We start from the raw sequence: 27999 nt of genomic DNA on the forward strand, positions 1-27999 counted from the left end.
TCAAAAGCATGCAACTTGCACCGTCAATGTGTACCGTACCCATTCGGCAATTAGTCAGAATTAAAACAATTGTGTACCGTACCCATTCGGCAATTAATCGGGATTAAAAAGTTGTCTGGCTATGTGTCATTGCTCTAACAGCAAGTTCACACTCCTATTCGGCTTGGCCACCGCTGAAGCCACTGGCTTTCCATCCGCTCGCTCACATCGCAACGCTGCGGGCGCCACCAAAGAAAACCAGCTGCATTATCATGGAAACGCTGCAGCGAGCAGCGAACCTATTTGCGCCGGTGGTGTCGCAGCAAAGCATGCTAGACAAGCAGAGAAGGGTCCGGCGAGGGTTCTTTTGTGCTCGGCGACGCCGCGACCCACGCCCAGACAAGCCCACCAGGCAGGCAGGAGAGCCTCAATCGTTGACTCAATTAATCCGTACAATTGCTTGTGTGTGTGGCTCCAGCTGCGCCTGCAGTAGACAGTGTCCGACGGCTGTTTACTCCTCGCGTCCGCGACGCTATCCGCGACGTTATCTGTGCGCCGTAGGGATCCTCATTCTCAAAAACGACAGCGACCCAGCAAGCCTTCAGCGACCCAGCTACATCACCACCACCACCAACACCTTCTTCCGTCATCATGAACCTCCATGCCCTTCTCCTCGCTGCAGCCTCCATGACCGCTAGCGCCACCGCCGAGTTCACCGTTACCTCCGGAACGGCCGAAGCCACCACCTCCACCACCGAGCACGTGAGCTTCGTCAAGCAGTGGACGCTCAATGCGGCCACCACCACCGACACTATCGACTCCATTGACCTTGACCTCGCCGGCCGCGTGTACGTGAGCTATGTGAGCGGCCTGCCGAGCGGCGTGCTCGGATACGTGAACGTGTCGGGCGACTCGCAGGCTGTTGTGAATGCCGTTGCCGTGAGCAACGATGACGCTAACGACACGGATGATAATGACGATGCCAATGACAATGATGGCGAGCTGAACGTGCGTATCGGCAACAGCACGTCCACCACACTCAGCGGATACCTGCTCACCGAGATCTTCTTGGCTTCCAGCGGCGTCGTGACGGACGTGAAGAGCCAACGATCAGCCCAGGTGGTCGTCGAGGACGGAGTGTTGGTGTCGAGCAGCACCACTGCCGAACTGCAGGTCGAGGCGAGCGGATCCAGTGCCGTGTACGTGTCGGCGGCCAGTACGGCTGTGAGCGTGCGTCAGTTGCAGTTGGACGCCGAGGGCTCCGCGAGTCTCCAGTTCAACGTCAAGAGTGTAGCGGTCACGGATGAGGCGCAGCTCGATGCGCAGGGCTCAGCGACCATCTCACTCCTGGGTTCGTCACTCGAGGCGGCTCAGCTGCAATTGGACGCGCAGAACACCGCCACTATCTGCATCAGCGCGCAACAGGTCACGGCCACCAACTATGATGGCGAGGACTCTACCAGCCGGATCTCCATGCCCAACGCGGCCAGCAAATACGACTCCACCGGATCGTTCGCTTGCGACGAGACCAGCGCTCCTGCCCGTGAGCCATCGTGTGTGTCGACGGCTTGCGCTGCGTCGTCGAGCTCGGGCAACACGGTGGGGGTGGCCGGTAGCGGCACACAGACGACGACGACGGTGACTTCTGCGCCGGCGACAGCCAACGACGATGACACCAGTGACGATACGAATGCATCTTCGACCCCGCGTCTCGCTGCGCTCGCGGTCGGTGTGATTGCTGCTGCCATTGCGGTCTTGCTTTAGGCGTCGCATGTATGGCTGTATTTCTTCTTCAGCCTTGCTGCGGAGGTGGTAAATCTCTGTATTTGGCTGAGACAGAGAGCGTAGGCTAGACTATGATAGCTTTGCTAACTCAATCAATTTCCAACCAAGCAACCTTCGGTAATGACTGAGAATGGTTCTTCTGTAAGATTCTTCAACTCAGGGCTGTCATGTAACGATCGTCAAGCGGCGAGACCGCAAACTAAATTCACTCTTGGTATGCTCAATCGTACAGACCGGAGTGATCCTCAGCGCCTGGCCCGTCATAAGCTTACGGCAAATAAATTCCTTCCCGCTTTGACTTCGCTGTTTGCATTTCATGTATAACGCTGTACATGTACTTATTATTATGTCAACGCATTCCGACTGAGGCGAGCACATCCAGCCACCTCACGCAAATTCGGGCCGTCAAATCCAGGCACAGAACCCATTGCCATTGGGGAGTTGATTCGATGGTAAATCGTGCACTGTACACATAATGAACTCCATGACCAAAGTTGGAGCAAAAGTAGAGTCGGGGTGAACCAAAGCGATACGTGTATTGGGCAGCCCCAATCCGTGAGGTTGTTTCCATCGGAAAAGCTCGGTTGAGTTGTATCGATGCTAAGCTACAGAGTTTTCTAAAGTTTTCAGTGTTGCTCAGGGAGTAAAAGTAAGTGATGCAAGGAAAAGAACAGTCAAATCTGCCGCGTTCCAACGAACGCATCAAAAGTTGTTTGCCTCCTCGAGGGAACAGTTAATTCTCAGTGAAATCGTCCAGGTCGCTGTCATTGTCGCTGTCCAGAGAATCATCGTCATCGAAGAGGGAGCTTCCCATTCCAGTGGGGGCAGCCTCGATTTGGGCTGCCTTGCGCTCGGGAAGCGTGGACTCCTCGCAGGTGAATGTGCCGGTGGTGCCGTGCTTCTTTACCGCGTTGGGCATGGAGATCTTGCTCTTGCCCTGGATATCGCGCCACCTCGCCTTCACCTGATCCGCAGCGATGCAGATTGAGCCCGAGCTGACTGCTCCCAGTTCCAGCTTAGAAGTCGAGAGTGTGGACGACAGCACTGTGACACTAGACGCGCCTTCCGCGTCGATCTGCAGGGCAGAGGTAGCAGACACGCTGTCCACGCTGTATTCAATGCTCGCCGTACCGGTCGTCTCCAGGCTAAGCTTTTGAACCTTCACAGTGGTGTCCGGGGCTGAGACGTAGACAGCGCTCGACCCAGTCGCCTCGATCTGCAACTCCACCTTCTTGTCTTCCGTCACCAACACACCGTCCTCAATGACCACCTGGGCCGAGTACTGGCTCTTCACGTCCGTCACGGCTTCAGTGTCAGCAAGGAAGATTTCAGTAAGCAGGTAACCACTAGCCGCCTTGTTGTTGACCCAGACGTTGAGTTCTCCGCCCACATTGTTGTCGTCATCAAACAGATCGAGGTCAAGGTCGCTAACAACGTCCTTGCTTACAGTGACGGCGTTGACGACCGCACGCGAATCGCCCGACACATTCACGTAACCGAGGATGTCGTTCGGCAGACCGCTGACGTAACTTACGTATGCGTTGCCAGCGAGACTCAGGTCAATAGAGTCGATCGTGTTCGTTGTCGTGCCGGCGGAAAGCGTCCACTGCTTGACAAACTTGACGTGCTTCGAGGTGGAGGCCCTGATGATTGCTTCGGGGGTAACGGTGAAGTCTGCTGAGGCATGGGCAATCAAGGAGGTAGCGGCGACGAGGAGAGCGTGGAAGCTGCTGACTTTCATGGCGGCGGAGGGGCGAGGAAGTCAGAGGGTTACCGGTAGACGACGAATTCGAGAATGAGCTCTAGTGAACAGCGTCGCGAGTGTTGGAATTCCAAGACTCTGGGTCACGCGTAAACCGTGTGTCGCTATATTATAGAGTAGCCCACTGTTGGAAGAAGCTTGCAATCTTGCGCTGTGTTGAGGAGAGGAAGCCATGCTTTGCCGTTGCCTTCCTCTGTATGAAATCGGAGCGCTGTGCCGTTTGTTGCAGCTTTCACGCGATGTGCTGCTGCACAGCCGGTCGAACCTACGAATCGCGCGCTACGTTTGATAAATCGATGGATAAGCATGACATAGAATGGATTCCAGTTGTAGCTTTTGGGGTTGTTCGGACAGCAAAAGCTGTATGTACAGCGGGTAGAAAAAGTTTATGCCCACACCAGTTTTCTGTATATACGACTTCAACATGCAAATGTTCACGACTTCGCTTCACGCGGTGGTCTGGCGTCAAGTTTTCCCCTGAGGGTTCGCTTTCAAGCGATTGGTGGAATCTTGTTAGATTCCGCCAATCAAAAACAGTTTAACAATCAGCATTTCTATCAATTAACGAAGCCTCAATATTAGCCTTTCATTCTTGCTCGTTCGGCGCACACGAAGGCATCAATGCGCCAGTACATTGAGCTAACCTGACAGCTAAGTGCCTGCGCGAACTAACGCTGATCTCGTTGGGCACCCACCCCAGAGCCCGGACCTCAATCCGATCGAGAACTTGTGGTTCATCATGAAGAAGCTGAACCGCCGTCCAGCAACGATCGAGGACCTGAAAATGAAGCTGCTGCATATCTAGACCAATATCGACGATGACGTCGTTAAAAGATGCGTACTATCAATGCCTATAAGGTTAGAGGCTGTTCGACGACGTAGCGGAGGTTACACCAAGTATTGATGAGGAAGTCCTAGTTCAAATGTTGGATTTAATAAAGGTGGGCGTAATTTTTTCTACCCACGCTACAACACCTTAACCCTTTTAAACGATTCGTCCGTCGTGCGTTTTATTATGGAACAGGATAAAGGCGGCAAACCTGCCTGCGATTTATGAGCTGTGTGCGGAGCACGCGTACGTAAACCCAGGACCAAGCATAGCCACATCCAGCCTGTCCCAATAGGGCTAAGGCTGGTATTTGGGTTTAGGCTGAGCAACAGAATCCCTGCAGGTACATGTATTTTAATAGTCATGACTTTAGAGATTGGACTCCACAAATTGCTGCACCAAAATGGAGATTGGAGGGGGAACACTGCAACAATTTTTAGTGTGTCTCACGGATTCATAAAGCGTACTTGTTTGGTGCTTTTTTAATCTCTGTTTGGTGCTTTTTTTAATCTCTGTTTGGTGCCCAGAACAATGCTAAATTATCCGGACACGTATAGATCAGTTTATAAAACGTACGGGACGGGTACATTAGGGAGGCTACTGCAACACCCAATCGGGGATAGTATCACGTGCGCCTAGTTGTGTTGTTGTAATCAAGGCGCAGAAGTGCAGAAGTTCTGCCAGAACAGAAATGATTGCGCACGTTCGTCAATGAGTTAATCTGCTTTAATCTTCACTTGCACCAGGTGGACATATATGTACTGTACGGTGAATAGTATTTGAGCAAAGAACACTTTGCGCAACCATTCGACGAAAATTATATTGCTCAATTGGCCATGGGGTACATGTATGGCCATATCCACCGAAGCTTACAGTACCACCTGCATACTCCGTGCTTGGTGTGTGATGGCAAAATTGGGCACCAATTGGAGCGAAATAGGTACACGCAAAAGGACAAAATGACAGAATCCGTGGTGATCAGATTTTTATGTGCCAACTGACGATTTTTGTGTCAGAAGGCATGGTGAACAAATCCATAATGCCAGCAGACGAACTTACCGTAATGGTGGTTGCGTGTCCAGGCGTAGCTCAAGTGCTGTATTGGCTATTGGTGTATTTATAAGCTTACCTCGGTAATAGATACATGAAGTACGACAGCTTGCTCGTTACCAGTGATCTGAAAAGGGCAAAGGCGTTCGAGACTGCGGGTATTTTCTGCTGTGGTATCCGCCTGTAAACATTGGAGCATGCTCTCTATTCGGGTGGAGGTCATGAAACTTTGTGCAGACTTCGGAACGCAAAGTTCGAGAAACTAATTAAGAAATGTGAGAACGAATGGCACACGCGCGATGAGGCGGTTAGATTAAAATCTGAAAACAAATGAAGAATGAACCAAGCTGTGGGCTACGCTTGCTGCTCTATCCGTAGTGCCGCTGCCGCCCTCGCGTTCTGGCCTTAGCACAGCACATTGTTCGTTTCGAAACTCCTGTCGTCCGCCAGGAAACCTGAACATCCTCCGAATGTTCTTCAATGCGTGTGATTTCTGGTGACGCTTTACTGTATTCCTGCCAAAGCTGGGAATGCACGGTTGTGATGTGTCGCTTGTAATTGTCCACACGAAACGGGAAAACGAAATAGTGGACTTTATTGGTTCTCTTTTGCTTCTCATCCGCCTTGACTTCCCAACCAAACTTGATGTAGAACCGACCAGCTTCCAAGTGACTGCAAAAGTTTCTGTATTTCGCTCGGTGACCTCTAGACGGTACAAGGTGTCGTGCCCTGGCTAAAATGGCGTCTGTAAACAAGCGGCCATCTTGGCGACGACACAAGTGCGGCTGTGTGAGTGGTTATCGACGTTTGGATAGTGTGCGGTAAGCAAAAGCGAACGGATAAGAATGCAAAGTATAGAGATTGGGGAATGCCATTTCGAGGTTTTAAAATAGGGTAAGATGCGGGAATTCGGCTCCAATTCCCTCATTTAATGAGGCCTGCAAATCAACCACGCCTATCATCATGCTTTCTGCATTTAATTTGAAATCACCACGGATTCTGTCATTTGCCGCACGCAAAGCCATGTCACCATCTGAATCGTGAATTCGAAGAAACGATATCAGGCTCTGTGGAACAGGCTGCTGCAAACAGAGGACGCGGGTTTTTGGTGCGGAACTCCGCCTCGAACGACGTTCTACGGCTGGAGAAACCCAGGTCCCAGTGTCAAATAGTTGAGCCTCTCCTTACGTGACGTGAAGCGGGGCTTAGACCTAAGAGTCGGAAGCACGTTTGAAGAGATACGTCGAGGATCACAACTAATATTGCACTGCGGTGGCCACCAGTTGGGACACCTGCGCAGTGAATATGGTAGCCAAGAAAACTCTCCCGCGCAGAGTCGCGGTGCTAACTATCGAGAATTATTTTCGTCAGGGCTCGCGGACGAGGTCTCGCCTGTTGCGAACTCGGGAACACAGTTTTTAAAAGCTGGTTGTTTGCTGTTTAGTGCAGCATATTGGAGGTGTTGCTGCTCCAAAGCTGAACTGCCTGAGTGGTATTAATATTTTATCGTAGCCAACTCGACTGAGTCTTCGCTTAACCTTTGGGACCTGCCGCTGGAGATGCTCTAAGGAGCGCAGAGCGCCATGTATACGAAGTAGAAAGGTCCCTTTGTCACTGCTAAGTTGCGTTGATCTCGACACGACTGTCTAGTGCGGTTGTTTGGGTTGAGCTATGTTTCGGTTGACTGAGGCACGCTACAAGAGTCACAGTCCACGATATCGAAATATTTGCTGAGTGGACCGCTGCTATTGTGGACACGCTTTCAAGCTGGTATTTCAAGTTAAAGAATATCTTCAGATCGACGTTCACAATTCGCGAATGTACATGCCGATGCAGTTCCTGGACACTTAGACTCTGTCCAACGGGTGCTTGATTCAATATTTCGGCGTAGTAAAAGCGGGTCTCTTCGGTGCTCACACGGGCACACCGAATGCATGTGTCCATAGCATACATGTCGCGATCGCGACCTTCAAACAGCTGGTATTATTAAAATCGGGATCACCGACTCGATGCGTGAGCTGCGGGGAACTCACACATTTGGGGTGAGTCTCGAAATACATCGAATTACAGATAACCCCTGGAATACATTATCAACAGGAATTCATAGATGCCGGTGAAAATCGTGTGTAGTGGTCCGAAGATGTCTATCAGTATTTCCGCTGCGGCGGCCTTGCTTTCTGCAGTTATCTACGGAATGTACGTTGCATCCGCTCACCGATATATCTGCCACACCTGAAGCATTCGCACGAATGAGCAGCTTACTACTGGTAGTCCATATGGTGTTCCTTGATTGCTTCAGGCTGAAGCTCTTCCTCATTATGTCCTAATGCACTTGAACCAACCTCACCACTACCTACATCCGGTTCTGGGGTTCTTCTCCTGCATAAATCCTCGTAGTTTGGCTCCCCTCCCAGCGCTATCACTACATGTGCTGAGAAGGTTGTTTGCAGTAACTTTCAAGCAGTTGGCATGTGCTGCAACGGTAAGCACTGAGAGCCATTCGAACAGCGCAGTTGCAAGATTTTCATCCTTGCTCACTACCAAAGAAAGCTTGGCTGCACCATCATGGGAATGCCGCAGCGAACCAATTTGAACCGGTGACTGTCGCAACAAAGCAAATGGTTGGCAGTGCCAACTTGGCACGCACTACTGAGTAGAAAGAGTCCGACAGGGGTTCGGCGACTCAATCAATCCGTACAATTGCTTGTGTGTGTGACTCCAGCTGCGCCTGCAGTAGACAGTGCCTAACGGCTGCTTACTCCTCGCGTCCACGACGCTATCCGCGACGTTATCTGTGCGCCGTAGAGATCTTCATTCTTAAAAACGACAGCGACCCAGCAAGTCTTCAGCGACCCAGCTACATCACCACCACCAACAACAACACCTTCTTCCGTCATCATGAACCTCCATGCCCTTCTCCTCGCTGCAGCCTCCATGACCGCTAGCGCCACCGCCGAGTTCACCGTTACCTCCACAACGGCCAAAGCCACCACCTCCACCACCGAGCACGTGAGCTTCGTCAAGCAGTGGACGCTCAATGCGGCCACCACCACCGACATTATCGACTCCATCGACCTTGACCTCGCCGGCCGCGTGTACGTGAGCTACATGAGCGGCCTGCCGAGCGGCGTGCTCGGATACGTGAACGTGTCGGGCGACTCGCAGGCTGTTGTGGATGCCGTTACCGCAAGCAATCACGACGCTATCGGCACGAATGACAACTATTATGCCAGCCATAATGACCGAGACTTGTACGTGCGTATCGGCAACAGCACGTCAACCGCACTCAGCGGATACCTGCTCACCGAGATCTTCTTGGCTTCCAGCGGCGTCGTGACGGACGTGACGAGCCAGCGATCAGCCCAGGTGGTCGTCGAGGACGGAGTGTTGGTGTCGAGTAGCACCACTGCCGAACTGCAGGTCGAGGCGAGCGGATCCAGTGCCGTGTACGTGTCGGCGGCCAGTACGGCCGTGAGCGTGCGTCAGTTGCAGTTGGACGCCGAGGGCTCCGCGAGTCTCCAGTTCAACGTCAAGAGTGTAGCGGTCACGGATGAGGCGCAGCTCGATGCGCAAGGCTCAGCGACCATCTCACTCCTGGGTTCGTCACTCGAGGCGGCCCAGCTGCAATTGGACGCGCAGAACACCGCCACTATCTGCATCAGCGGGCAACAGGTCACGGCCACCAACTATGATGGCGAGGACTCTACCAGCCGGATCTCCATGCCCAACGCGGCCAGCAAGTACGACTCCACCGGATCGTTCGCTTGCGACGAGACCAGCGCTCCTGCCCGTGAGCCATCGTGTGTGTCGACGGCTTGCGCTGCGTCGTCAAGCTCGGGCAACACGGTGGGGGTGGCCGGTAGCGGCACACAGACGACGACGACGGTGACTTCTGCGCCGGCGACAGCCAACGACGATGACACCAGTGACGATACGAATGCATCTTCGACCCCGCGTCTCGCTGCGCTCGCGGTCGGCATGGTTCCTACTGTAATTGCAATGTTGCTGTAGGCGTTGAACTAGACCTTCGGCTTAGCTACCGGTAGACTATGATAGCTTAACGCAGCTCTTAATGTTCACACACAAGTACATTCCAACCATTTCATGCGTGCCTCGTTCCTTTTCAGTGCGGCAGACACGAGACTGTCGCTCCGAAGAGGCGACTGACAGTCATGAAAAGATCTGCTTGAGGTGGAAGTTGCAAATCTATGGCGTGTGGTGTGTTTTTGGCTACACAGTGAGTGGTAGAGCAGCTTTACCTTTACTAAAGCTGCATCATGATGCGTGAGAACCGGCATCATTCGTCTTAGACGTAGACGATCCGTCTACAAGACCGTCGGCTCGATGATCGAGGGCCTCGGCGCGTGATCGACCATCAGAGTAAGTGAAGTGAAGTTCGCACTGCGGCAAGATATTGAATCTTCAAGTGACTCGATAGTACAGACTAAGGGGGTTGGCCGACTACATATTGTGCAATATTCCAGCAGCCTCCTGCCGTGAGGTAGCTGAGTCATCGCCAAACTACGGAAATAGTAAACTCTTCATGTCCAGTAAATCAAAGCAGCTCCGTACCGGTAAGTGAACCCAAAGTACGGTATTAGTCGTGCGACACCTACACGACCGGATGAAGCGTAGTTGATTCATGCGAGAAGATGCATTCACTCAGGCTGCTGACAGGCTGTCTGGGATTTGATGCGCTGAGTGAGGCCGGGAATCAATTAGCGAAAATTGCAATCAGTGTGATGGTCTCTGTTTCCTGTCTAGCGGGTTTCAGATCGACACGAATGGCTGCTGCTGCGAAAACAACCTTTGCCACCCCATGAAAACATTCGAGCAGCGCGATTTTGCTCACTCCTCATTCTTCAAAACACCAGCTAGTGGCCAAACCCCTTCTCCTCTTTGCAAGCGCTCCGACCGCGCCAACGATGGTCTCCAACGTGCATAATCTTCTCCCAGTCCTACTCATTGTGCTGGTCTCGTTCCTCACGGGCACCGAAGCTGACTCGGCCTTCTCGGTGTCTTCTGCTTCAACGGAGACCGTCGACTCCAGTACGGAGCATGTCGGCTTCATCAAGCAATGGACACTCTCCGGCACCAACACGGACAACAATGGCGATGACAACGACGACGATGACGATGACAGCTCGGACGATGGAGACAATAACAGAGTCGATTCGATCAAGCTGCAAGTCCCTGGCCGCGTCTTCATCAGCTATGTCAGCAGCATGCCCTCTGGTGTGCTCGGCTACGTGAATGTGTCAGGCGACTCGCAGAGTCTCGTTGAGGCAGTGAAAGTCAGCTCCAATGACGACGACGAAGAGTTGGAAGTGAAGTACGACACCAGCAGCTCAAGCTCGTCAGGGTACTTGCTGACAGAAATCTTCTTAGTGACGAGCGACATCGTGGACGACGTCGAGATCGAGTCGTCGGCCGAAGTAATCATTGAAGACGGTGTGCTGATCGCCAGTAACTCCAACAAGGAGCTGCAAATCAAGGCCAGTGACTCGAGTGTCGTGTACGTCTCAAGCGCAGCCATGACCCTGCAGGATCTGAAGCTGGAGCTCTCGGACAGCGCAACGCTGCAACTTACCACTGACAGCATCTCGGTCCGCGAGGACGTCCAGTTCCAGGCGCACGACAAGTCTTCCCTCACGGTGCTCACGTCCTCACTCACCGTGGCCGATCTCGACCTCGACGCTGAGAACTCGGGTGCGATCTGCATCTCCGCTCAAGAGGTTTCGGCCAGTAGCTACGACGGCCAAGACGCCAGCAAGATCTCGCTGCCGAACGCTTCCTCCAAGTACACGTCCACAGGCACAGCCTCGTGCAACGAGGCCAGTACACCGTCTCGCCAACCTGGTTGTGTGTTCAGCAGCGCCTGCTCCTCGATGACGACCAGCACTTCCAGCACATCTACCAGCACACCAAGTGCCACCTCAGCCACCTCAAGCGCTTCCAGTGCCACAACGACGTCATCATCGTCCGGTGTCAAGACGAGCGAGCAGAACAGCGCTGCGGTCGGGCTCTTCGCCTTCTACTCTCTCAGCATGGCTCTCACCACCAGCCTCCTACTTGCAGCCTCGCTGTAAGCAGGCCACTTCAACATGACGTTTCGGTGGTCGTCGATTACTTTCTTTTCGTATTCCATACGAATTCGTACATTGTTAACTGTGGTCCACCTTATTTCGCGTATCATACTCCATCCCCCCTAAAGAGCGCCATATCCAAACGCTCAGGGTTTTGTGTCCTCGCCCGCTGGTCGCCCCCGTCTTTCCCGTCGCTTTCTCGCTCTCCCCTGCATCTCAGCGCTCCGTACGTGACCTCATCTAGCTTTCTCTCTCTCCTCTCTTCACGCATACCGGTCTGCGCTCAATTGATGGTGTTGCCGCGCTGTAGAACTCATTTTAACATGCGCCACCGCTCTGTCCTATAAATAGTGTCCCAATGGCCGCGTGGCCACAGCCGCCTCGCTCACCCAATCACAATGGGGGACGATTTGAACCGGACACAGGGACCTTCCAGAGTCTCGGCGCCTTCGGTCACGACAGCTTCCTCGGAGGCAGCGGTCAGCTCAGTGGCGGCCTGGAGTTGGGAGGCTTCGGCCTGGGGCTCTCACCGCCGCCTCCGCCGGCTTCTGGGGGCCTCGGATTGGGTCTAAATCAGCAGCCCCCACCATTGCCACCATCTTCTCCTGGTCTCCTGCAGCAGACGGAGGCTGGCGGCGCGCTCTACCACTTGCAGCAGCAGCAGCAGCTTCAGCAGCAACAGGACTTCGCTATGGGCCCCGGGTCGGGCTCCGGACTGAGTTCGTTGGCCTCGCTAGGAGGTCTGGAGCTCGGAGCACAGAGCAGAGGCGAGTTCGGCCTGGGCTCTTCCAGTCAGGGACTCAGAGGGCCAAGACTTTCAGCTGCAGAACCTACAGGACCTTCAATCTCGGGCAGAAGGGGGTTCGACCTGTCGGACGCCATGCTCAATCTGGACTTGAGTGGAGGAATGCTGGGCGAACGTGGGGTGCTTGGTGGGAGTGGCGGGTGGGGAGACGTTAGCCTCTCGTCCCCGTCGCCCTCGTCGGCCTCGCTGCGAGACCAAATGAACGCACAGATGGCTGCGCTGTACCAGCATCCCAAGCCCCCGACAAACGACCGGTTGATGTTTCAGCAGCATCAGCGTCAGCCGCTAGCCCAGTCAGGTAACGACTTGTTGGGTTTGCTCAATAACGGCAACAATGGGAACAACTCAGGTTTTGGTGGTCGCGAGCTGTACCCCCCACCGAGTGTGAATATCCCAGGAGGCAGTATGCAGTCTCCCCGGCTAGGAGGGTTTCCAGGCTTTCCTGCTTCCAGTCCAAACAGCAACGGGGGCCACGGAGGTCTCGCACCTACCATGTCGCCCTCACGGGGACCCCACTCGAGAAGCTCGACCCCGTCGCGCTCGCGTCGTTCACCAGCGAAGTCGCCTCAATTGCATCGCGAAAACTCAGCTCCAAGCTCTATGTCGGGCGGCCAGGGCAACTCGATTCATGTGTCTCCTGAAGTGACGAAGCCCAACGATAACATCAAGGTTCAGGTTTCTCTGCTGGCGGAGGAGTGCGTGGTTGGGCGTGTCCTGCTTGTGGGGCTTTTCCGACTTGGACAGCCTACGAACGACAAACCCATCTTCGTGAAGCAGGTACTTTTCGAGAACAAGCTGCACCGCAACTACCGCTTCTTGAACACGCGTATCACATTCCGCGCACCGCGTTCTCCTGGTGAGTTTGAGTTCCGCGTGTTTGAAGACAAGAGCGGCCACAGCCACCAGCCGAATGGAAAGCGTTACTCAAATGACGATCATCACGACAGCCACCATCATGGAAAGGTCTCTTACTCGAATGTGACCATCGCCCGCAGCAACCGGCTGAAGGTTTGCCTGGAGTACAGCCACTTCATCGATACTTTGCGCGCGACGCATGACAAATTCCAACAGGGAGTGATCGACGGCGATGCCGGTCTGGTGTTGAGCGCGCTACTAGCACTGATGCGGCTTGTGGACCAAGTGGAAACAGTCTTCCTTCACGGCCATGCCCTCCTGGGTGATCTGCTGGAGGCGTGTCTTCATCTGCTGGAGCGTCATGCAGAGGACATCGCGCGGTCATTCGCGGCCACCGAAACGATTCCTCACCCTATGGAAACTTTCCACGGCACGCTACGTAACGTGCTCAATGCCGTCGAGGCGAACACGTACGTGCGAGAGCTTGTAGCAGACGATCAGCTTGCTGACATTGCTCGCATTCAACGTGAGCGTTTTTGCCAAGTGAGCGGGCTCTACTTCGCCAACGACGCCGATCGCTGTGCGTTCTGGCTTGAGCACTTCGGATTTGCGCCAATTGACATTGCGGCATCCGATGTAAGTGTTGACGGAGAGGGCAAGATGCTGCACTCGTCACCGTTCGTTACGCGTGCTTTGACTCGGTGGGTGGAACGTGAGGCAGCGGTGCTTATGCCGGACCGTACATCATTCCGTGCGTCCCGGCAGTCAATTTATGATCAGCTGCATGGGGAGGTCATTTCTAAGCTCTCGTTCACCTGTGAACTGGATGTGTTTGGTTCGTCAGCCAATGAGTTTGGTAATGAGCACAGCGACATGGACATGTGTCTCGTGCTGCCAGAAGTCAACACCCCAACGGTCGAAGAAAAGCAGCGCATATTGCTGGAAGTGGTTGCGCGGCTCGAGTCGCGGCCGGATCTCTTTGCCTCTGTCGACACGACGCGTCTTACTGCGCGCATTCCGATCGTGATGTTCGTATCCCGCGCGTCTGGCATCGAGTGCGACTTGTGCGTGGAGAATCGGTTGGCACAGCGTAACACTTCCTTGCTCCGGGCGTACGCTAGCGCTGACTCGCGCGTGCGTACGTTAGCGTACGTGATCAAACGTTTTGTGAAGCAGCGGCGCATGAATTGTGCTGCCGAGGGCACGCTTTCATCATACGGCTACCTGCTCTTGCTTATCCACTATCTCCAGCGCCAAGACCCGCCTGTGTTGCCTGTGCTGCAGACCCTTCCCCCGAACTGGCCGGATGAACCTCGAGAAAAGCTGCCAAGTATATTGTGCCGTGGCCCGAGTGAGGAATTGGATCCGTCTGCCAGCAACGGTTCCGAGGGCCACAGTGGCATTGAAACGTACTTCTACGATCCATTTGCGTTTCGGGAGCCCAACGAGAAGCTGGCCTCACTGCGCGACTTCGGTGCACGCAACACCCAGTCGGTTGGTGAATTGCTGCTGGGCTTCCTTCGCTACTATGGATTGCAGTTCGACGCCACGCGTGACGTTGTGAGTGTCCGTCGTGCAGATGCCGGTACTGTTACCAAGGACGAGAAGCGTCACACATCCCAATGGCGTTTCACTACACGGTTGAGCATTGAAGATCCGTTTGAGGTGGGCTACGACGTGGCGCACGTGCTCAAGGGCTCGCGTGACAAGTACATCCGGCAGCAGTTCGTGCGCGCGTACGTGCTGCTAATGGATGGCGCCATCCAGCACCAGGGAAGGTCGACCGAGGAAGACAGCCAGGCAGAGCAAGTCGACGACCTGTCAGTGGATCGTATCATGTCAATCGTGAACGACCACGTGCTGGAAGTGCCGTTCCTGCAAGCGCCACCCCCGCATCCGCTGTCGCCCATACCCATGCCCATGCCCATGCCCCACGACGGCTTTTGACAAACCTGACCACTATGTTCCTCACATGCAAATAGAAAAAATACTGAAAATCATACTCGCGCAAAAAGTTGCTACTTGATTCCTAACTGTGGGCTTTCTTCTAGTGCTGGATAGCGCGCCCTCTGCAATACTATGTGCATTTGCGCAAGATCAGGGTGCCAATCACTTTTTGTTACTACTGCTGTCTTTCACACTCAGCGTCCATGAAACGACGAGCGCTTCCTCCGTTTGCATATACTTCACGTGAACAGTGTCGGCCACGCTCACATGGAAAGTTCCTCCTGCCTGGACCACTACTTCGCGCAGATTCCACCCCAGCAACTGAATCGCACACAACGAATGCCACGTTAATACATCATCGCACAAATACGCAGCCCGACGAGCTCTTACCTCTGTACATGCCTTAGCGTCAAGCTCAAGCTCAACCGTTGGCGATCCAGGTTTTACGCTGCTCTGGCCAACCAGCAGCGCAAATGCACTTGGACGGACACCATCGAGCCGCTCCTCGAAGGACAAGATTGACCCAGAAGACCCACCGATTTTCTTCACCACCGGTGTTGAAGCCACTTTTGACGCCGCCTTGCAATCAATCTGGAGGACACTTTTCCGCATGTACGACACCAATTGCCACTTTACCCGCTGGGCCTCTGGCAGAGCGTGCCTTGCTTCGCGCTCTTGGAGGGCCAGCATGTCTGCCTGTTTCTTAGCTAGGGCCTGGTTCGCCTCCACTAGCTTCTGGCGCAGTGCCGCAAGCTCATCGACACTTGTGGTCGATACTGACGATGGTGTTGTGTCTGTTGATGTTGATGCTGGAACGGGCGGAGATGGAAGCAACGAATGTACTTCTTCTTGAAACTTGTTCACAACTGCCTGCATCTGTGCAGTGTATGTCTCCGTATCCCGCTTTTGAACCCGTCGTGCCACCATTGCTCTACCCAATTCATGCCGAAGAGCGCGGCATTCCGCGTAGTAGCGATCCTTTTCCTCAATACTGACTCTCACTCCGGCCTGTGAGTCGCTCGGTAATGAGGATGTAGGCGCCAGAGAACTGGGCGGCACTCCAGTACTGCTTAACCCGGGGGCTGTTACTCCCATGGTGAGGATGGAGGCATCTGTGGGGAAGTATGTCGAGTTCATCGGCTCCGATTTCAGCTGCATTTGCAAGTGATGCGCATGGTTCAGACCTGCAGCATGGGTAGCGAAACCAGTGGCACCCTGATGTGAACGATGCAAATCATCAAGACCTGTGCTGGTGCTGCCGTTGTGCAAACTGTTCGAAGCTCCTAGAGCACCTGCCGAGCCGTTCAGACCGTTCCCCAGACCGCCTCCTAACCGTGTCTCCAGAGCCATGGTCTTGCTGGACAACACGTTAGCGCTGTTGCTGCTATCGGACCCCTTAATGACACCACGCCCTGGCCGCTTAATTCCGCGATATGAGGCTGAGTTACCAGCATTTTGTCGAACTAGACAAATTAAACACGGACCACACGCCACGAGTCAGACAACATTCAACATGCAAAGACATCGAGTAGGACGTACAGGGGTTGCGACGGAGCTTGAGCACAACAGAATTGCGGGAGGTGGATTTGAGACGACCAATAACTGTAGAAAATTGAAGTCCTCTCACAGGCAAACCTGACACAGCCACTAGAGTATCACCCACGCAGATTCCGCTGTTGGCCGCAGGCGTATCCGGTGCAAGTCCTGTAATCTGAACATGGTCGTCCACGCACGCCAGCGTAAGTCCCAGCCCGCCGTTTCGCTTCGTGATCACACACTCGTACAAGTCGCCCGACTGCGGCTCCTTCATCACTTTTTCGCGGGCTGCAGCAGCAGCGGCAGCCGCTACAGCAGACGCGCTCAACGGGTTACTGCTATTGTGAAGGTGATGCCGAGCCTGTTGCTGCTGAATCTGCTGGTGCACGGAAACAGGCGCGCCTGGAGCTGCTTTCGCGACCGGTTCGGGTTTGATGTCCTCCGTTTTCCGCTTTTTGTGGGCGACACTTGCAGCCGTCGCCAGCTCCGCTTTTCTCCTCATGGTTGCTGCTCCTGTAACTGCAGGTTTCACAACCGGAAGCTCGCGTTTCACCGCTGTAGTGACCGTCGTCGTGGCAATCGACGCCGGCATCGCCAGAGCACCCGAGCTCGTCACCGCTGCAGACACCGTCGTGTCACCCAGAAGCGATAACGGCGACGGGTCTCCAAAGTCCGGCAGCAGAGACGTCGGCGGGGACAGCGCGCGCATCATCAGTCCGGGGGGCGGCTGCAGCGGCATGCCCATAGCCATGGCAGCGGACGTCAGTCCTTGTGTCGTCGCTTGACTCACAGGTGCCTCCACTGGTGGGATCAAGTCCATAATATTCTACAGCAGCAGCAACAATTAGTTTTTGGTGAAAAAAATGCTCAAAAAGCGAGTTTTTCGTGCTTTGACGCACATCCGACAGCTTCTTCTCGTCCGAAACGACGGCTGCGATCTGGTCCAGAAAGAAATCTGCTGCTGACTTGCTGCCGGGCGTCGTGGAGCTCGAGGCATCACCGCTAGAGGCCGCCGAAGCGCCGCCCAGAGCCGCGACCAAACTCTCATCGAACGCCAGCGGCGCAAACGCCTGCACGCCGCCGCTAGAGGGGGACACAGAAGAGACGCCACTCTTTCCGATAGCGCTGTCCGTTGGCGTCTGCTGCTGCTCGCCCGCCATTGCACCCGCTACGGCTGTCGAGGGTCGCGTGTTGGGGCCTTTGCAGCGTCTAGCGCACGTCTCGGAGCAGGAAAATCACGGTCTCGGAGCGGGAAAATCACGGAGAAGAGCGGCGGCAGCAACTGCGCAAGAAAGGAGGCCTGTGGGGCGCCTGTAGACACCGAGAGAGAGCCGTGAAGAGCGCGCGTAGCCTCGCTCCAACCCAATGCGAAATGCCCGATCCGCGACTGCCACCAACGACGACTATGCCGGTGGAGCCTCAGGATTGGACGAAAAGACGGATTTTCGACCTATCAAAGAGGAGATATTTTCCGACCACTGGTAGAAGACACTTTTGAGAAAGGACGAGCCAAGTATTCTGAGATGGCTGCAACATCGCTACGAGTATCACAAAGCACCTCTGTGGCTGCTGCGCCAATGTTTTACTGGTCCTGCAACGATCGCGCAATGGCCTGGGCGATCTCGTCTTCCTCGTACGCGTCGTCGGCGTTGTCAGTCGAAGATGCTGCAGCGGCGGAACTGGACGCAGTGGACGATGGGACTGCAACTGGAGCAGGAGTGGGTGCGGCGGCAGGAGTCGGAGCTGCGGCTGATGGTGCGCTCGCGAACGGGTTTGCGCTGGTAGAAGTGGCCGCGAACGGGTTGGCGGCGGCAGCGGAGGGAGGTGCAGCGCCGAACGGAGAACCTCCGAGGCCGCCGAGACCTCCGAGACCTCCGAGGCCGCCCATGCCGCCTCCTGCCATCATCTGCTGCATACGCGCCATGGCGTTCGGGTCGCTCATCATCTGATTGACCTGCTGCATCATCGCCGGGTTCTGCTGCATCGCCTGAATGGACTGCGACAGCAACGCCGGATTCTGTAGAGCCTGCGCCAGCATTGGGTTCTGCTGGGCCATTTGCTGCACCATGGGGTTGTTCGCCATGGACTGCAGCATCGCCGGGTTCTGCAGCAAAGTCTGCGCCTGCGATGCGAAGTCTCCTCCCAGTCCGCCAAAGCCGCCCATCGGCGGTGCAGCACCAAAAGGCGAAGCTGCAGCCGCAGCTGCGGGTGCTGCACTGCCCACCGTCGCCGCCACCGAGTCCACCACAGTCTTACACGCCACCAAGTTCTCCCACTTCTCGGGCGTCGGCACCAGCACCAAATGACCCTAAAAAACACCACGCAATCCATCAGCATCCCCCCACAACCTCTTCAAAAGGACCCCCATCCTTACCGCTTGCACGCCTTCCTGGAATCCCAGCAGCTTGACGCTGTCTTGCCCCCTCGTCCTGTCGAACAGCCTGCTCTTCAGTGCCGCGTTATCCGCCCGCAGTCTGCGGTACTTGTCCTCCGTCGGGTGGCCCACAATGTTGGCGCAGATCTTCTGCAACGTCGTCACCGCCGTCGTGAACTGCTCATGCGGCTCGTTGTTCCTCATCTGCTGCAGGAACGCGCGTAGCTGTGCGGGGGGCGCGGGCCCAGCTTCTCTGTCCGCCGTCGCATTGGCCGCTGCCACGGCGCCCGGCGTGAGCGTCAAGTGCAGCGCGCAGCCTGTAGCCACGTGGTAGTCGCTCAGTAACTTGGCGTCCTGCAGGATCTGCCCCTGGAAGATGAGGCGCTGCGCCGCCACGGGGAAGCGCCGCGCGTCCTGCTGCTCAATCTGCTGCTTGAGCGCCAGCACCGAGGCCGCCGCCAGGTCCACGCGCAGGTGCAAGCTCTCGGACGAGCCGCTCACGACTTTGATGGTCAGTTCATCCGCCATTTTAGCTCAGATTCACAAATGACAAAGAATTGTGGACACAAGTGGTACGTAATGTGTACGTGAACTTTACACAAGTGATCTTGAAGCGACGCAGACGATGAAGGTCCATACGGCGAGGAAAGCGAGGTTTCGTCGCAGTGGAGGTGCTGTGGATGTGGCAGTTGAAGAGCTTGTTGGGCGGCCGATGCCGACGGAGCTGAAGGTGGAGCGGATCCCGGCGCTGGTGCGAGAAGGTTCGGGACTGTCAAGTTGAAGTGGAGGTCATCTCTGCTGCTGATTGGAGGGCTGAACCATTAGTAGTGGACACGTTGATGCAGACGTTGGTGGCGGCACCGTTCACGACAGGAGGCGGTGAAGTAGGTGAAGACTCGCAATTATCTCGAGCTGCGGATCTGACGTTCGTGATGACAGGCGCTGGATGCGAGTGAAGAGCTGAAGCAGCGAGCGGATGCGGTGGACGCCTTCTGTCGAGGCCTGAGGCCTGGCCCTCTGCAGGAGATCGTCGATAGGCAGGTCGATCGACTGCGAGAGGCTGCACAGCACCTTCGATCGCCGTCCAGTCGATTGACAGCAGAGTTGGTCAACATGGGAGTTGAAAGGTACCAGCGTCTTGTAGTGCTTGACGCGTGAGTTGGGTGCTAAAGGTGAATGCTTGGGCTTAGACCACGTACGAGGCCAGTGCCCATTCGTGTAACTCCGTTCATGGGCTCGGCACTAGCGAGAGCTGCCGCCAAGGTGGGCGTGAATGCAAAGAAGCACCCGGGCGCTAACAGCATGCGGAAAACTGCAGCTAAGCCTCTGTATCGATGGGAAAAGCGTCGGTTCCTGCGCGGCAGCACCGTTGCACAGCCGAGTGTGGCCGCATCGAAGGCGAGCTCTGGGCGAAAGCCGAAGCTGGCAGAAGAATGTGAGTACTAGCCATTTGCTTTCAACATTAATAAACACTACTAACACATCTAGCAAATGTCGGCAGACCTTGACGAGGTGGATGAGGCTGCCACGGAGCTTCATCCTTGCTCTGAGCCCGGCCACTACTCACGTTCGTCAGTCAGCAAAGCGTCTTCCGCTGCAGCCAGGACCCTAACATGCTTCGAGTTCCAAATCATTCTTACCGAAGAGGAGCTCAAGGCACTCAAGGTACAGCTCTTGCTTGGGCCATTCACGATGTCAGGCTGACACTCTCCGTTCATATCTAGTTCCAGCGAAGGCGCCTGGAAGCCGAGCAGCGACACTTGTCACGACGACAGAAGCCTGGGCTGGCGAGCTCTATCCAGCCACCACCTGCTCCAACGGCAGTGGCCTCCGAGCGGAGAACAGTCTCCCAGTAACATCGCACCTTCCTCCAACGCTAAAACCGTTAGGTTGTTTTGAGCTGCGGCACCTCAGGTGTTGAGGATTGCTATTCATTCGGTCCACTAAAAATACAGAGCGCGGTTGATAAGACCTTGTAGCCGCCAATAGCTCCGAGCTCTGGAGGTTCCAGGCGTCACCCCTGTCCATTTCTCTTTTCCCCGACTTGTGGGTGCTGCCCTCAGTTTGTGGACAATGACGCATTCAACCTTCCCGCTCTACGGGTATGAACGGTTCTTCGCAATGGACCCTGGTGCGAGCGCCAAGCTTGCGCACGTCGCGACTCTGCGGGGTGACATTCCTGGACTCCTGCAGCACTTGCCTCAGGCGGTACTGCAAACCTTCAACCGGCACCCGAAGATGCGGGCAGTGGTGCTCCCAGGGAGCTCCCCTCAGAAAGTCATGATTTGTGCTCCCATCGCCGATGAGACCGAGCTCAAGAGCCTCCTTACCGTGCACAAGTGCACTCCTGACGAGGAGGAGCGAGCAGAACAAGAGCGCGTCGATGCTGCAATTGACAACTCCTCCTCCTCCCCTTCGACGCCGTCTGCAGTCCCGCATCTGCGCTGGATGGAGTTTGTGCAGGCCGAGTGTGAGAAGCCGCTGGACCGCGAAAAGGACTTCCCGTTCTACTTGCACGTCCGTGTCGATAACTCCACCAAGACGTTTGCGCGCCTCGTCCTGTTTGCGGACCACTACATGTCGGACCCCACATCCGGAGCAGTGATTCTCCGTGAGATTCTCGAGGCTGCGGCCAAGATGGCCACTTGTACGCCGGTGGAGCTACCACGAGAACTTCCGCTGCGGGAGTCCTTGTATGAAGGGACGCACTACGTGAACTCGTGGATGAACATTGTCCACGAGGCTGTTTCCAAGTACGTCATGCAGCCGCTGATGAACTTCGACACGAACGCGTTCGTGCCTCTGCTGCCAATCCAAGCGGACTCACAGCTCGATTTTGCGGGCTCGCCGCCCAACCCGCCCAACCAAAGTTTTGCCTTGTTCGCGCAAGGGTCGGAGGCTAGCATGCGAAGTGCCATGGCGCGCTGCCAGGAGGAAAGTGTCAGCCTCCAAGGCGCAATCATCGCTGCGACCACTATGGCCTTCGGGCTCACCAAGCACGGTGGCAACCTTCGCGAAAGCACTGAGCCACTTCAACTCCGCATGGACGTAATGGGCGATATGCGGCAGCAAGTGGCGTTGAATCCCGTCAAACGCGGCCTGTTTGATGCTGTTATGCCCCATATTGCGGGAAACGACCGCGAGACACCCGTTGGCCTGTACTCTTCCCCTGCCAATCTCGTGTTCATGAGCAGTGAAGGTGTTGACCCGCACGGAATGTCCTTCTGGGACGTCGCGCGCAAGGCTGACCACGAGTGGGAGTGCGCTCTGCTTGGTCACGAAGTCAAGATGCAGTCCATGTTTGTGAACGAGGTGCTCAATGCCGAGAACAGGACGGATTCCGGACTGAGCGTGGCCAACAGCGCGCTTAGCGACGTCACGCTCTCGTACCTGGACTGCTCGGATGCCGCGCCCACGCCATTCCCGAGCGAAGTGGCCGTTGGCAACAATAGCGTGACTGTGGACGACTTGCATGTGTACAACTCGCACCCGTCCTTGAGTTCGGCCAGCAAGTTGTTCGTTACGGCGCTCTCCCATTTCAACTACGCGTTGATGTACAAGCTTGAGCCCGACGTCGCCCAGCAGCTCTTCGGTTGGCTGGTGCGCTGCACGGAGCGCATTGGTGAGTACAGACAACAGGATTCCTTCGCCCAGGCGGCAGATCGACTTGCAGGCGGAGCTGCAATGGTCGTACCGGTCGACACTGAACGGCTGGAAATTGCCATCGAGTCTGCAGAGTCTGGAGCGGCGTCCACTTGTGTTTCCATTGATGAAAATGCAGTGGGCGTGGCCACGGGAGGTGTGGGCTCGAACGAGGCAGGAAGCTTCCAACAAGACGTGGAGTGCTAGCTTCGCCAATTCGGATAGGGGATTGATATTCGCGATAATCTAATATACATTCACAGATAGTTTGTCTCCCCAGCGCATGTCTCCCACGAGTCACACCAAACTTATTGAGTCCAAGGAAGTCACAGGGATACGCTTTTTGGCGCCAGGCATGTCATACTGCTTGCACGCGCCGAAGAGCTGATGGAGGGGCTTGTCACCAAGGCTTTCAGCTAATTGGGGGTCGTCGAGGACGTCGTTCACCAAGCAATAGGCTTCGTGATTTCCACTCCAGGCCACATAACGCGGTTCGAAACTTCCGAGAGGCACCGAGAGATAAGGGAAATCCGAGTACCAAGATTCGAATGAGGGAATGTAGCCATTCAAGGTGGACACGTCCGAGGCTGGGATGTCGCTTTGCTTGGCTCGGCCGCCAAAGAACCCGCTTGGTAGGTTCCCAACGATGTAACGTATGTAGCTGCGATAAAGCGACTTGAGGAACACGAAAGCCACCACCATGCACGTGATAACGAGTATGATCCAGTACAAAATATCCATGAGGTTCCGCTGGTCTTCGGTCGGGTACTCGTCACGCAGGAATGGGAGAACGATGTGCAGTGTTTTGGCAAGAGACGTATACCCCGACTCCGTCTGCTTCTTGGCAGCTTGCACGTCGCGTTGAGTGGCATGGTCAAAGGGCCAACCATTGTACCAATGCCCCATCATGATGAGCGACACCAACGCTACGAGCAGCAAGTGGTAGCGAGAAGCACGAGCTACCAAGCCGTCGTACCTCGGAGGGGTTTTCCACTTACGCAACAAGCAAAACTTGTCGACCCAGTAATTGACGAGCAGCGACAGCCCCGTGATAATCAGTCCAGTTGGGAGCAGTGACTTGAAAAAGAGAGCGATGCCCACAGATTTCGTGATCTGGGTGTACCGCTCTGCCAGCTTCCAATAGGCACCGGAGTAGTATGAGTTGAGCTTGCGCTGTGTCTTTGCCTTTGGCCCGTAAAACCACCGATAGAACTTCTCGAACGGGCTAAGCAGCTGGATCACAGGTGCCGTCACAAGGTTTGCGATGAGCAGGGCTTGAATCTGCAGTAGGTTCTCCTGCGATAGAACATCCGTGAAGTCCATTAGGAGATACAATACCACCGCACCATTGAATCCACGGAAGAGAAGCAGCTTATTCAGCGTAGACAACTGCTCGCGCTCTTTTGTCTGGTGTTGCTCGAGGCGGTCGACGTAGCTCATCAGGCGACTACCCAAAATGTCGGTCACTGCCAGCGTGTACGCCAGAATGAATAGCCTTCCGCGGCGCTGGCTGTCGGGCTCTGTCTGGTCACCGATATAGTCCATTTTCAACCACCACGCGAGGTAGTACACACCGACCATCATTCCAGACACGATACCCATCGTAAGCGCTTGCTGCAACACCCGCCGACGCCAGCGCACCCCTGCGCTTTTCCAATGCACGGAAGACGGTTCAACCGCTTGCTCCACATGCAAGATATTGGTACCTCGAAAGCGGAGCCTGTTCGACAGATCTGTGCGCGTCCAGTCGAATTGTGTGGAGCACAAGCCGATCCGAGTTTCACGCAGGCAGCGACGTTGGGCCTCCTCCGTCTCAAACATGACGAATACCGACCACACGCGGTAGCTGTCCTGCCTCAGCATGGCAGCGATCCGACGCCGCAGCGTATCGAGCTCTGCGTTCCAGTACGTCAAGTCGTACCCACCCAGTCCGGCCTTCTGCCGCAGTCGTCGGATGAGCGATTGGTCAGGCGCCGCTTTCGTCGGGTCCGCCGCATTCTCCAGCGCCAGCCGCACGACTTCGGCATCCGCCGACTCCATCCTGAGCATCTCCTCCATGTAGCGCTTCTTGGCCAGCGCCGACAGCAACCGATAATTGTCCACGCACACCGTCACGAACTTGACCTGTCCGAACTGCGCGAAGAACCTCTCCCACTCGTCTGGGCTCCACGCGTTGGCATTGGGGTCTTTCACCACCACGGAATAATCGGACGGAGTCTGTTCCAGTGCGTCCAAGTGTGTCTTGTCCCTCGTCTGCATCACCGCGACCACTAGACAGTAGACGGCCAAGATGCCGAGCCCCACCATGTCCACGTGGAGCTGCGTTATGACCAACGGACAGTCGTTGATGGTCACATTGCGGACCTTATTACCACTGGCACTAGTGTCGATTGCCGTCTCCTCTCGGGTGCAGGCAGCGGTGCCTAGGAGGCGAAAGTCCAGGTCTCTGGAGCTCAGAGATCCGGAATACGTGGGCGACAGGAAGTAGACGATGCTGGGCGTGGATACAGCCGCCAGCACGAACAACAGCGCGCTCAGTTGCAGCAACATGCGGAAGTACAGACCCAGACCAATGCCAAACACCGAGAGATCGGCGAGTGAAGTGCCGCAGACCGGGAACAAGTCGCCCTTAATGTCCTCGCCCATGTCCACGAGACGGAAGGCGCCGTTTTTGTCGCGGATGCGGTGCGGCAGGACAACGTCGCGCAGCCACTGGCGCGCCACGACCACGCTGGGTCCGTCGTCCTGCGCCGTCACGCTCAACCGCGCGGCGGTGCACGATCGCCCCGGCACCTTCATCGCATTTGGTTGAGTGTCATCATGGATAATATCCAAGCAATGTGATGTGGTGTACACTAAATGCATAAAATCCAAGCAGATATTGGATCGGCTATGTACAATTACCGTGAGTTGTTGTGGACCACTTCAACCCCAACTTGCAGAAGCGACTGCAGAGCTCCATTTGCAGCCCCGCAGCTCAAAGACATTGCGTTGATTGTAGTAGACAGCATTTCAATGCCGCCATCGACTCGTGCTTGCCTCGAGCGTCGCGTAAGCACCCTGCAAGGCAAACCAAGTTCGTGCGCAAGTTCGGCGCCTGATTTGCACCCGTTCAAAAAAATCAGGTATGAGCCATACAAAGAGCAAGTCAAAGTACCGGGCAGCAGTTCCAGCCAATCACCGGCACGACTGCATGGGTACACACTTCGCCGGCGGATCTTTCGTCACTCACTCTTTGATTTGCTGATCGCCGCTCAAGCCAAGACTGAATCCAAGATGCTAGGAGCCAAGACCGCCGCGGTCGTCGCCGTCGCGACGCTGGCCATCGCCGAGACGCAGGCCGAGATCGCCGCTCACCTGCGCGTGCGCGTGCACGCCAAGGTGACGTGCCCCAGCGGCCAGCAGACTATCGGCGTTGCCGGCTGGGCGCAGGACGGATGCGTCGCCTCGGGCAGCGTTTGCGTGGACCAGGTGAGCAACGGCGCGTGCCCCACGGGTGCCCACTGCGCGCTGCTAGACACAGGCGTCTACGGCTGTAAGGACGGCGGCGAGGAGGCTGGGAGCTGGGCTGGTTGCAGCGGCAGCGAACAGACGATTGGCGTTGTGGGCTGGGACCACGATGGTTGCATCGACTCCGCCAACGTGTGTGTGGCTCAGGTGAGCAACGGCGACTGCCCTGCTGGCGCCTACTGCTCGAAGCTGGACACGGGTGTGTACGGCTGCGTTGCCAGCTCCCAGAAGCGCAACCGCCACCACAAGACGCTTGCGAAGTCGAGTGCGACGTGCCCGAGTGGACAGGAGGCGATTGGCGTTGAAGGCTGGTCTGAGGATGGCTGTGTGACCAGTGGCAACGTTTGCTCTGCTGATGTGAGCAGTGGCGACTGCCCCACGGGTGCTCAGTGCACGCTGCTGGCCTCGGGTGTCTATGGCTGCGCGGACGGTGCTTCTTCGGACGAAAGCTCGAACGCGATTCCCTCGAACTCGACTAGCTCGAACTCGGTTGGCTCGGACTCGGTTGGTTCGGAGTCGACTGGTTCGGACTCAACTAGCTCGGACTCAAGTAGCGTGAAGAAGCACCACCACCACCACCACCACAAGTCGCACCACAAGTCGAGTGTGACCTGCCCGAGTGGACAGGAGTCGATTGGCGTTGAGGGTTGGTCTCAGGATGGCTGTGTTGCTTCCGGCAACGTGTGTGTTGCCAACACTGACGGTACCTGTCCGAGCGGCGCTCACTGCGAGTGGCTCGACACTGGTGTTTTCGGCTGCAAGGACGGTGCTGAGGAGGCTGGGAGCTGGGCTGGTTGCAGCGGCAGCGAACAGACGATTGGCGTTGTGGGCTGGGACCACGATGGTTGCATCGACTCGACCAACGTGTGTGTGGCCCAGGTGAGCAACGGCGACTGCCCTGCTGGCGCCTACTGCTCGAAGCTGGACACGGGTGTGTACGGCTGCGTTGCCAGCTCCCAGAAGCGCAACCGCCACCACAAGACGCTTGCGAAGTCGAGTGCGACGTGCCCGAGTGGACAGGAGGCGATTGGCGTTGAAGGCTGGTCTGAGGATGGCTGTGTGACCAGTGGCAACGTTTGCTCTGCTGATGTGAGCAGTGGCGACTGCCCCACGGGTGCTCAGTGCACGCTGCTGGCCTCGGGTGTCTATGGCTGCGCGGACGGTGCTTCTTCGGACGAAAGCTCGAACGCGATTCCCTCGAACTCGACTAGCTCGAACTCGGTTGGCTCGGACTCGGTTGGTTCGGAGTCGACTGGTTCGGACTCAACTAGCTCGGACTCAAGTAGCGTGAAGAAGCACCACCACCACCACCACCACAAGTCGCACCACAAGTCGAGTGTGACCTGCCCGAGTGGACAGGAGTCGATTGGCGTTGAGGGTTGGTCTCAGGATGGCTGTGTTGCTTCCGGCAACGTGTGTGTTGCCAACACTGACGGTACCTGTCCGAGCGGCGCTCACTGCGAGTGGCTCGACACTGGTGTTTTCGGCTGCAAGGACGGTGCTGAGGAGGCTGGGAGCTGGGCTGGTTGCAGCGGCAGCGAACAGACGATTGGCGTTGTGGGCTGGGACCACGATGGTTGCATCGACTCGACCAACGTGTGTGTGGCTCAGGTGAGCAACGGCGACTGCCCTGCTGGCGCCTACTGCTCGCTGCTGGACACGGGTGTGTACGGCTGCGTTGCCAGCTCGAAGCACTAGGTGCAGTTTGCCTTTTTTGGCTGGTAAGGACTGAGAGGACTCATCATGATCCTCGGGCTCCTTTTGTAACTACGATGGCACGCCTGCAGTGTCTTTTGTTTTGTACTTGATCTACCAGACAATATAAAACATCATTTGTCA

The 27999-nt window shown here is 55.8% G+C and overlaps 10 protein-coding genes across 10 annotated transcripts; 6 read left to right on the plus strand and 4 right to left on the minus strand.

Moving 5' to 3' along the window:
* Positions 1–666: 666 nt before the first annotated feature.
* On the plus strand, positions 667–1743 carry KRP23_14865 (uncharacterized protein; the record flags this gene model as incomplete). Its single annotated transcript, XM_067885739.1, has 1 exon — positions 667–1743. One exon carries the CDS (start codon positions 667–669, stop codon positions 1741–1743), a length of 1077 nt encoding a protein of 358 aa, XP_067737021.1.
* Positions 1744–2497: 754 nt separating this feature from the next.
* On the minus strand, positions 2498–3505 carry KRP23_14866 (uncharacterized protein; the record flags this gene model as incomplete). The annotated part of the gene is made up of 1 exon (XM_067885740.1): positions 2498–3505. The coding sequence occupies one exon, from the start codon at positions 3503–3505 to the stop codon at positions 2498–2500; it is 1008 nt and encodes a 335-aa protein (XP_067737022.1).
* Positions 3506–8339: 4834 nt separating this feature from the next.
* KRP23_14867 (uncharacterized protein) lies at positions 8340–9416 on the plus strand (the record flags this gene model as incomplete). The annotated part of the gene is made up of 1 exon (XM_067885741.1): positions 8340–9416. One exon carries the CDS (start codon positions 8340–8342, stop codon positions 9414–9416), a length of 1077 nt encoding a protein of 358 aa, XP_067737023.1.
* Positions 9417–10330: 914 nt separating this feature from the next.
* Positions 10331–15098, plus strand: KRP23_14868 (UTP:RNA uridylyltransferase 1; the record flags this gene model as incomplete). The annotated part of the gene is made up of 3 exons (XM_067885742.1): positions 10331–11490; positions 11712–11717; positions 11843–15098. 3 exons carry the CDS (start codon positions 10331–10333, stop codon positions 15096–15098), a joined length of 4422 nt encoding a protein of 1473 aa, XP_067737024.1.
* A 162-nt stretch (positions 15099–15260) lies between these two features.
* On the minus strand, positions 15261–17794 carry KRP23_14869 (uncharacterized protein; the record flags this gene model as incomplete). Its single annotated transcript, XM_067885743.1, has 4 exons — positions 15261–15419; positions 15489–16561; positions 16638–17460; positions 17534–17794. The coding sequence occupies 4 exons, from the start codon at positions 17792–17794 to the stop codon at positions 15261–15263; spliced, it is 2316 nt and encodes a 771-aa protein (XP_067737025.1).
* Positions 17795–18216: 422 nt separating this feature from the next.
* KRP23_14870 (uncharacterized protein) lies at positions 18217–19536 on the minus strand (the record flags this gene model as incomplete). The annotated part of the gene is made up of 2 exons (XM_067885744.1): positions 18217–18942; positions 19009–19536. The coding sequence occupies 2 exons, from the start codon at positions 19534–19536 to the stop codon at positions 18217–18219; spliced, it is 1254 nt and encodes a 417-aa protein (XP_067737026.1).
* Positions 19537–19633: 97 nt separating this feature from the next.
* Positions 19634–20864, plus strand: KRP23_14871 (uncharacterized protein; the record flags this gene model as incomplete). The annotated part of the gene is made up of 6 exons (XM_067885745.1): positions 19634–19769; positions 19837–19892; positions 19948–20135; positions 20199–20443; positions 20510–20673; positions 20733–20864. The coding sequence occupies 6 exons, from the start codon at positions 19634–19636 to the stop codon at positions 20862–20864; spliced, it is 921 nt and encodes a 306-aa protein (XP_067737027.1).
* Positions 20865–21081: 217 nt separating this feature from the next.
* Positions 21082–22857, plus strand: KRP23_14872 (uncharacterized protein; the record flags this gene model as incomplete). Its single annotated transcript, XM_067885746.1, has 1 exon — positions 21082–22857. The coding sequence occupies one exon, from the start codon at positions 21082–21084 to the stop codon at positions 22855–22857; it is 1776 nt and encodes a 591-aa protein (XP_067737028.1).
* A 90-nt stretch (positions 22858–22947) lies between these two features.
* Positions 22948–25449, minus strand: KRP23_14873 (uncharacterized protein; the record flags this gene model as incomplete). Its single annotated transcript, XM_067885748.1, has 1 exon — positions 22948–25449. The coding sequence occupies one exon, from the start codon at positions 25447–25449 to the stop codon at positions 22948–22950; it is 2502 nt and encodes an 833-aa protein (XP_067737029.1).
* A 477-nt stretch (positions 25450–25926) lies between these two features.
* KRP23_14874 (uncharacterized protein) lies at positions 25927–27858 on the plus strand (the record flags this gene model as incomplete). The annotated part of the gene is made up of 1 exon (XM_067885749.1): positions 25927–27858. The coding sequence occupies one exon, from the start codon at positions 25927–25929 to the stop codon at positions 27856–27858; it is 1932 nt and encodes a 643-aa protein (XP_067737030.1).
* Between the last annotated feature and the right edge of the window lie 141 nt (positions 27859–27999).

Source organism: Phytophthora ramorum, assembly GCF_020800215.1.
Source record: "Phytophthora ramorum isolate Pr-102 chromosome Unknown Phyram_PR-102_s0023, whole genome shotgun sequence".
Classification (NCBI taxonomy): Eukaryota; Oomycota; class Peronosporomycetes; order Peronosporales; family Peronosporaceae; genus Phytophthora; species Phytophthora ramorum.